The 9,573-nt window shown below is 30.8% G+C and overlaps 2 protein-coding genes across 2 annotated transcripts; both read left to right on the forward strand.

The window, feature by feature from the left end:
* On the forward strand, positions 1-682 carry ODA-Dnal1 (Outer dynein arm dynein axonemal light chain 1). Its single transcript, XM_065514077.1, has 3 exons — positions 1-152; positions 207-318; positions 380-682. The coding sequence occupies exons 1-3, from the start codon at positions 1-3 to the stop codon at positions 680-682; spliced, it is 567 nt and encodes a 188-aa protein (XP_065370149.1).
* A 266-nt stretch (positions 683-948) lies between these two features.
* On the forward strand, positions 949-7,158 carry Or56a (Odorant receptor 56a). Its single transcript, XM_065512988.1, has 9 exons — positions 949-1,131; positions 1,203-1,320; positions 4,812-5,029; positions 5,384-5,596; positions 6,329-6,450; positions 6,511-6,613; positions 6,682-6,783; positions 6,874-7,026; positions 7,087-7,158. The coding sequence occupies exons 1-9, from the start codon at positions 949-951 to the stop codon at positions 7,156-7,158; spliced, it is 1,284 nt and encodes a 427-aa protein (XP_065369060.1).
* Positions 7,159-9,573: the final 2,415 nt, after the last annotated feature.

Below are 9,573 nucleotides of genomic sequence, written 5' to 3' on the forward strand. Positions count from 1 at the left end.
ATGTCCAAAGCTACTACCATAAAGGAGGCGCTTAAACGTTGGGAGGAACGTGAACAACAGAGTGCAGTCCAAGCTACAGTTATAGAATTGCAATTTCAATGGCCGCCCATTGAAAAAATGGACAATACTTTGGGATCGTTGGTGAATTGCGAGTGAGTAAATTCGTTCAATCACAAAAATTGTAAAATCTTATAACCTTTTTTTAGACGTTTAAGCTTGTCCACTAATATGATTGAGAAAATTTTCGGTTTAAATGGCATGAAGAATTTGAGGGTTCTATCACTGGCTAGGAACTATATAAAGCAAATATCGGGATTGGTAAGAACTTTTAAAGCTGATAAATATGATTGAGTCTAAAATTTTGTTTCATCTTTTGCAGGAGGTTGTTGCCGACACTCTCCAAGAACTTTGGATCAGTTACAATCTTATTGAAAAGATTAAGGGGCTTTCAGCCTTACGCAACTTAAAAGTTCTCTATATCAGCAATAATCTAATAAAAGATTGGGCAGAATTTAATCGCCTACAGGAACTAGAGTCATTGGAAGATCTAGTGGTGGTGGGTAATCCCATAGCCGATGGCCTAGATGAAACCACTTGGAGGGCAGAGTGTATAAAACGTTTGCCGACTATTAAAAAATTGGATGGCGAACCGGTGGTTATAAATGAAGAGCCTCAATTATAAAAAATATTATTAAAAATTACCACTAATTGCTAAACAACAAGGTGTTAAAATAATTTGAATAAATTATTTGTGTTAATTATTGCAAAATAATTACATTTAAATGATTGCTGTAAATATTTTGTAATTGTTGTGTAAATTTTAAATGTTTCCTTTAATTAATTCCACTATAAATGTCAAGTATTTTTGCAGACTTTTTGTTAGTTTGAATTTAGTTCTGGGAAAAGTTAAAAATAAATAAAGTAGATCAGTTTTTCTGTATTGTAATCATGGTTAAATTACAAGATTTACAAGTGCCTGAAGAAGTTTTTGAGAATTCTTTAATCAGCTTACATTTGAAGTGCATGAGAACCTATGGTTACATTGTATCCAGCCAACAACGTAACAAACGTTTAAATTTACGCAAAGGTGCCATTTTTACCGCCTCATTTGCCGTGTGCTGTTGTTTAATTGTAAGAAAAGGCTGGAAAGGGATTTGTAAAAATTTAAATTTTGAAAAGTTTTTTATATTTTCTGTGAATAGTTTATTAAAATATCAAAGGGATTTGCCAGCTTGGCTGATGGTGCCACAAGTTGTGCTACAGCTTTTTTATATTTATCCACTTCGATTGCAACAGCTAATGCATTCTTTCAAAGGACACGTAAGTTAAATGGCGTTAATTTTGTTAATTTGTGGAATAATCGACTTTGTTCTGCACGCCAAAATATGTAAATTCGAAAACCTTATACATTTGGTGTTCTGTAAAGAATGGTTCGAATTAATTGAATCTTAAATCCTAATTCGGAATTAAAAAAATGTCAGCCATTCATTCTATTAATCCACTCCCAACATTTAATTCTTTATCTTCATTCAAAGCTTTTATTTAAATAGAATTCATTCATCGTTCATTCATTCAAAATAGAACTAATTCATAACAAAATTCATTCAACCCTGGAATGATTCAATTTGGTTAATGCAAATCTAATACAAATTGAAATAAAATATTTTTTTCTTTATTCTGTTTTCATAAAAAATATACATAATTAGAAAAAAATTGATTTAAGTATTTTTGTAATAGATTTGAATTCAAGAATAATTTCATCATTCAATACAAAATTTTTAAAACTATTTTGTAATGAATTTGAATTAATGACAATTTTAATGATTTAATAATGAAATAATTCTATACAGAATTCTCAAACGAATTAATTCAATACATTTAAAGTACAAAGGAATTAAGCCTATGAATTAATGGTTAAGTGATAACATTTATTTTGATTTCGAAAATGGAACAAAGAATTAATTCTTTTGAACCTTGATTTACACGTTTTACTTTAGTTTGTTTATCAAACTAATGGGTGTATGACTTAGAAATGAAGGATTCATACAAAAGCAGAGAAATTGGGTACTATACGAATCCGGTCAATCAGCCGAATCGAAACCAAAGCCAAATATCCATGGCGCTAAGGTAATTCTCTGTATTTGGTGGGAGCAAAAGAGTCCTATATATTATGAACTGCTGAAATCTGACCAGACCATCACAGGGAACCTGTAACCAATGCAACTGATTCGTTTGAAGCGAGCATTATGACTACGCTAGGCCACATGTTGCAATAGCTGTTAAAAAGTATTAAAAATTAAGCGGTTGGGAAGCTTTACCTCAACCGCTTTATAGTCCAGACCGTTCACCGTCCAACCACTATTTGTTTGGATCGATGCAGAACGCTCTCTCTGGGATACGCTTCACTTTGGAATAGAGTATTCGAAATTGGCTTGATTCGTTCTTGGTCTCAAAAGATGAGCAGTTGTTTTGGCTCGGAAACCATATGTTTGCCAGAAAGATGGGAAAAGGACATAGCTAACAAAGGCCAATACATTGAATAAATTTTCTGCTTACAGGGAAAAGTTGTATAGTCCCGGCGTTTCGCTGGGGCAGTTTGAGGAATCGAGATATATCCATTTGGACAATATCGGTCGTGCTTTCACCTAGCCCCCATACAAATGTCCATAAATATTTAGATAATTCACAAATTAGCTCTAAGTACCTGAAATTATACTGTAAATTATGGCGAAAATCGGACAACATTTGTCCCTAGTCCCCATACAAGGTCCCCCTCAGAAAATTAGTTGAACATTCATAATTGTTTTATAATAATTAATATTTTTCATTGAAATTGAGAAAATTCCAAATAAAATTGAGAATTTCCATTTTAAATTGAGAAAATTATAAATGAAATTGAGAATTTCCATTTGAAATTGAGAAAATTTCAAATGAAATTGAAAAAATTTCAAATGAAATTGAGAAAATTTTATTTTACTCTATATAAATAATATGCATTAAACAAAAAACATATTGTTACGTTTTAACCATAGAGAACATAGAGCGGAAACTCGAAAAAAACTCAAACAAAAAAATTACTCAAAAAAGTTACACATACGAGTGATGTTTTTGTTTTCACATAGTTTTTTTTACTAATACATTCTCACCACTTAGGTTTTTGACAACTGAGTTAGGTCTTTGACAGAAGAGTTTCCGCTCTATGTGTTTTCTCTATGGTTTTAACCTTTTCAAAACGTTTGTTTGTTTCCTTTAAATAAACCGGATACTTTTGATTGCAAATAAAAGCCGTTTAGTAGTTTTAAAATTGTAACAACTCTTTATTTATTTAAAATGTACAACAACAACAACAGAATTAAATAGTCACTCAATGTTCTTTTTATACACGTTTATAAATTCGCAGAAATACACACTTTATAATGTACACGAATTCACTTGACAAATACAACACACTTTAAGGCACTCAGTTGATGTTTATTCGAAAAGAGTCTCTGATAAACTCACTAACGACTGCAACCTCGGCCACTATTTATAACACTGCCATCTGCACTCTAGATTTATCTTTAACTGTCTAGAGGTTTCTAATACATACGCCATCTGTGGTGTACTTTCTACAATGTTCTTTAACTGAATATTCGAATTCGAATATACGGTCGCAGCAAACAGCGTTGCCAACTTATGATCAATGGTCAACTGAAAGCTTTTATTCAATGTTAATAATGCCCACAGATATGTTACAGTTTGCTATTACAGCACTGTTATTTGAAAGCATTAGGCTACTTTTAAATCAGCCGTTAAAATCATTATATTTGAATTCAAGTACAATTTCGTAACAATATGTACACAGTCTTATTGTCCAACAGGCATATCTTGCAATTCCAAAGCGCTTTGGTGGAATGATGTTGTATGTCGTATAGCTCTACTGCAATCTTCAGTAGTTATACAGGACTTGGAATCGTTAATTAATTCTTGAAGATATAAAATCCTCTGCTCTCCTACATTAGGAGGATTTACGGTTAGTATATTCATCTTTGACTTCACAATACTTTTGATTTTGAACCAAATTATTTCAATAGAGTTAAGCATTGGTGAATAGGGACTCAATGGTAAAAGTGTTGCTGGAGAGTTGTCGAAAATTCAACGTAAACGACTGTGGCAAGGGCCATTGTCACATACCAGAACGAGTTCAGATAACTGATTACCCAACTCTTGCTATCAACACTTTTGACCCATTCGTTTGCGCTTTCGGCAGTGAACGAACCCTGCGACCATAGAATAAACGCATAGAACGGAAGGAGGGAGTAAAATATTACTCTCTTGTCACACATACGGGTGATACAAAAACAAAATACACGCAATACATTCTCATGAATTAGGTTTCAGACAACAGGCTTAGGTTTGTGGCTCTCAGTTACCTATCTAGTTGTTGTCTATGCCTGCAACTATCAATTTTCTCAATTTAAAATTGAATTTCTCAATTTCATTTGGAATTTTATGAATTTCAAATGGAAATTCTCAATTTCAATTGGAATTTTAACAATTTCATATCGATATTCTCAATTTCATATTGAAATTCTCAATTTCATTTGGAATTTTCTCAATTTCAAATGGAAATTCTCAATTTCAATTGGAATTTTCTCAATTTCAATGAAAAATGGTGTAGTGAAAAATGGTGGTGAACCTAAATCTTTCTACCAACTTTTTTGAGGATCGATCCATAATTGGCCCTACTCCCCATATAACCCCTATATCAGGAAAATATTTTATTGTCACATATTGATGGTGTGTAAACAAGATTTTAAATTTACTTTAAGGAGTCGTTCGCATGGTTACATTCCTACACGAAGACATCACCGAACTCTTACGTATTACCGATGCGGTAGAAGAGATGATGCTGTCGAAAACAGTTAAATATTTACGCATTATAACGATTTTAATGTGGACACCATCAGTTATAGCCGGATTTATAGCATACATTGATTGTTTCTATCGTTCGGTTTTTATGCCCGAAACAGTGTTTAATATACCCGAGGTGAGTAACTTGAGAGAGAGTTCACGATAAATATCTGTTAACCCTCTAATGCCCAAGCATACCCAAGGCACTCATCGCAAAAATGTCAATAAATGCAAATATAACTGATTTTGCACTTAAATTATTTTATAAAGCTTTCAAAGTTTTTGAAATGAAATATTAGTTATATTTGCCTTGAGGTATGCAAATAAATTTCACTTGGATGGGTCCAATTTTATAATTAGATACACCCAAGAGAACTTTATTGAGGTTAGTTTTAAAGAATACACAAACGAGTGCATATCATTAAAGATGTTCAGAATGATATTCTCGAATACATAGAGTAGACTCGTTATCTATAAATCTTAATTACAGGTTCTCAATGGCACTGCCCAGCCTATATTACTCTTTCAATTGTTTCCCTTCGGTGAGGTGTACGACAATTTCATTGTCGGTTATTTGGGGGCCTGCTATGCCTTATTTTTGGGCATAACCGCCATACCCTGTTGGCACACCTTTGTGTGCTGTTTAATGAAATATATTGTTTTGAAATATGCCATTGTACACAAGAGGCTCAAAGAGTATGATGTAAGTGGAAATACATTTTTATACCCTTCACCTTCGTGAGAAGGGTATATATAAGTTTGTCATTCCGTTTGTAATTTCTACATTTTTCATTTTGACCCTATAAAGTATATATATTCTGGATCCTTATAGATAGCGGAGTCGATTAAGCCATGTCGGTATGTCTGTCTGTCCGTCTGTCTGTCTGTTGAAATCAATTTTCTGAAGATATCTTCGGGATCCAAATCTTCAATAATTCTGTCGGACATGCTTTCGAGAAGTTTGCTATTTAAAATCAGCAAAATCGGTCCATAAATTACGGAGATATGAGCAAAAAACCGGGACAACCTCAATTTTTGACCTATTTTTGATCTATATATGGATTACTAAGTCATTAATATAGACATTATGGATATCTAATGATAGATATTTCAAAGTCCATTGCAACGATGTAGATAAGGCTATAGTAAGTTGGACCTACAATGGGTCAAAAAAAAATTTAAAAACTAAAAAAAAAAATTTTAAATTTTTATTTTAAAAAAATTTGTAAAAAACTTTTTTTTAAAAAAAATTAAAAAACAATTTTGAAAAACAATTAAAAAAAATTTAATTTTCTTTACCTAAAAATATTTAAAAAAAATTATTTTAAAGTATAATTTGGTGAAGGGTATATAAGATTCGGCACAGCCGAATATAGATCTCTTACTTTTTTTATAATTTAATAGTTTTGATATTAGAAAAATTTTTAATTGGCAGCTTGCTAAATTTTCCCAAGAACTTAATCCAGAGAAATTGAGAACTCTCAGTGAAAAGGATTTGCTGTACTGGCATACAAAAATGTGTGAATTTTGTGTTACACATCAATTGAAATTAAGATGGTTTTTATATTTGGATTTCATTTTATATTTCTATTATTATGGATATCTTTAATATTTAAGGTTTACTGGCGAGTTACAGTCCCTGATCAGGATACCAGTCTTTTCAGATTTTATAATATTTTCTGTATTGATATGTTTTCTTTTTTATGCCATTGCAGCGGGTGTAAGTTTTTATTAATTTAAATTAGTTTTTTAAAATGTAATTCGTTAATTAATCATTATTTATTTAAGAATCCTTCGAATATGGATTATTTTTTTATAGCGATTTATTTATTTGTCATGTCGTTTATATTGTGGCTGTATCACTGGCATGCTACACTGATAGCGGAAAGTGTAAGTATAGCTCAATAAAAAGTTTAAAAATTTTTTATTATAAAAATTATAGTAATATTAGAATTATACTCTTCTTTTTATTATCCCCAGAACGATGAACTTTGTATGGGCCTCTACTCTAGTCCATGGCATAAATTTCCCATAAGTATTCAAAAAAACATTCGTTTAATGATGATGGAATCTAATACACCCCTGATAATGAAGGCCATATTTGTTGAACTAAATTTAAAAACTTTTATTGATGTGAGTGTTATGGGAATAAATTGCTTTTTTAATCGTACGACTGACTTTTATCTGTTTTAGGTGGTTCGTGGTGCCTACAGTTATTTCAGTATTTTAAGAAATGCTGGCTTGGAATCAGAAGACACCAACTAAATTGAAATATATTAAGGTGCCTGTCAAAATGATAAGGTCACATACTTTTATTCATGTTTATCGAAATATATCAATATTATTGGTTAAAATACTTGTAGTTCAAACGTAGTTCAGCTAAGAATCCTTTGCTCTCATTTAATAATCTGTTAGTTCTATTTATAACCCGTAATATCAAAAATGTGCATTTTAAAGTGCTTAAAAATTATAAGGTCTGTGCTACTAGTAAATTTGTAAAAATTTAAGGCAATTATTATTTTTGTAACAATGTGACTGGGAAAATATTTGTCTGAACTTGTAAACGGTTAGATTTGAGGATTTTTCAAACATCAATTGAATCGTTTATTTCAAAAAACCAGTCAAACAACAAATTATTGTTTTTGAGTAAATCAAAGAAAACTTCCTAGCTACCTAAAAATTAATTTAACAAAATTTATATTTTTTCCTATGAAAGTTATCAATTTGTGTGATAAACATAAAACATTTTTAAAAAATAATATAATGCTTGCACTTGACTGGTTTCTGAAATAAACTACCAACAATATTGTAAATACGAAATATTCCATTTTTATTAGGAAATTCAAAAATAAAATGAAGCTTAAAGATAAATTCTCTGCGAGATTTTAAGTTTTTCCTAATTATTTTTCCACGTCAAAAACATGAGGAGACATGTTATATAGGGTGGGCCATTTAAATTTGAATCGGCTATAAAAAAGTACTGATTATTTTTTAAAATTTCTGGTTTTATTGGAAAGGTAGAACTTTGTCATTTAAGAATGGAACACAATAACATTTATATGACTGCCATTGAATAGATTCGAGTCGAAACAATCGAAAATGTAACTACTGAAAAGTTGGATTTATCAGGTGAGGTACGGCCGAGCAGTCGTGGTAGTCATATGAATGATATTGTATTCAATTCTTAAATAACAAAGTTCAACCTTTCCAATAATACCAGAAATTTAAAAAATTAATCAATACTTTTTATAGCCGATTTAAATTTAAAATATTTCAAATTGAAATTAAATTTTTATTTTTGAATATCTTTTGACGAAATTTTACAGTTATATAGAGTTTTCTATTAAAATGGAAAATTAAAAAAAAATTGAAATTTGGTATCAGGAATCTTGTAATTCCCAAAAAAGTTTTGAAAAATCCCAAAGATACTTTTTAGTTTTTTGGTTATAATATCCAGACCAGGGTGGGGGTTATTGGAACCCTTTACAAAATAATTAAGAACATATTGGGCCATCTTAAATGGGTTTCTATATTTTGATATCATCTAGGAGATTTGAGAATTTTTGCCCTATATTTGAATTTTACATAAAAAATGTGTTTTTTGGATGGACTTGGTCCCCTCGGTATCAAACATTTGCTATTTTTTTCATATAAAATATTTTATGTAAAGTTAGCTTTTCAAAAAGCCAAATCTTGACCTGGTAGATAACTTCCGTCTGCCAGTACATAAGTTTCATCATGCATCACACAACAGGAGTATTTTTTTTTTTTATAAAATTTTACCTCAATTTTTTTCGTTCATATTCATTATTTTTTGTGCATATTGGATTTTTTGGAAAAGTTTTAATTACACTAGTTTACAAGGTTTTTGCTCATGAATTGAAACATATAGGGATTTATGTATTTAGTTCTTCTAACTTCGGAAAAAATATTTAAAAAAATCCTGGACGTCAAACTTTTGAGATATTTATTAAAAACGAAACATATAAAAATGTACATTAAATTAGGACAAAAATATTAAAAGTGAAGTGTTTTAGTCCTCTTTTTATAATTATTTTCATTTGTCTCCCATATGACACTCCAACAGTAGTCTCCTAGCATATTATGATTCCAAAAACTTTGATAATTCCCATCGAAAAACTTCAAATCTTGATGGAAACGCTATCCATGCTCGTCACTCATGTGCCCGAGGTTTTCCGGGAAAAAAATCAAATGAGAATGTAAAAAATGAATTTTGAGGGACATATTTACACCCATCAGTTCAAAGTTATGTAATAAATTCGCAACAATATCTCTGTAATTTTGACTTTTCTTATTCCCCAAAAATTCTTGAACAACAAGTTTAAAAGAATTCCATGCTGCTTTTTCAACATCGGTTTATAAACACTCAAATTTGGTATCACCCAACATTTTTCTAATTTGAGGACCCTTCTATTAATTTAGCCTAAGAAAGACTCGGGAACACGCTGCATAAATATTGAAATTCTAGTCTTGTCTTATCTAAAGCATTGGTAGGCAAAAAGAGGCATTTAATTTGTGTGCTCTTTTGGGTAAAAAATAAAATATCCACAACAACATCAAGAAACTGAATGAATTGTGTGTATTTTTACGCTCTATTACGCTCTTTTGTTCACATTCGGGTTGTTTGACGAAAATCATCGTAACCTGAACAATATGAAC

Source organism: Calliphora vicina, chromosome 5, assembly GCF_958450345.1.
Source record: "Calliphora vicina chromosome 5, idCalVici1.1, whole genome shotgun sequence".
Taxonomy (NCBI): Eukaryota; Metazoa; Arthropoda; class Insecta; order Diptera; family Calliphoridae; genus Calliphora; species Calliphora vicina.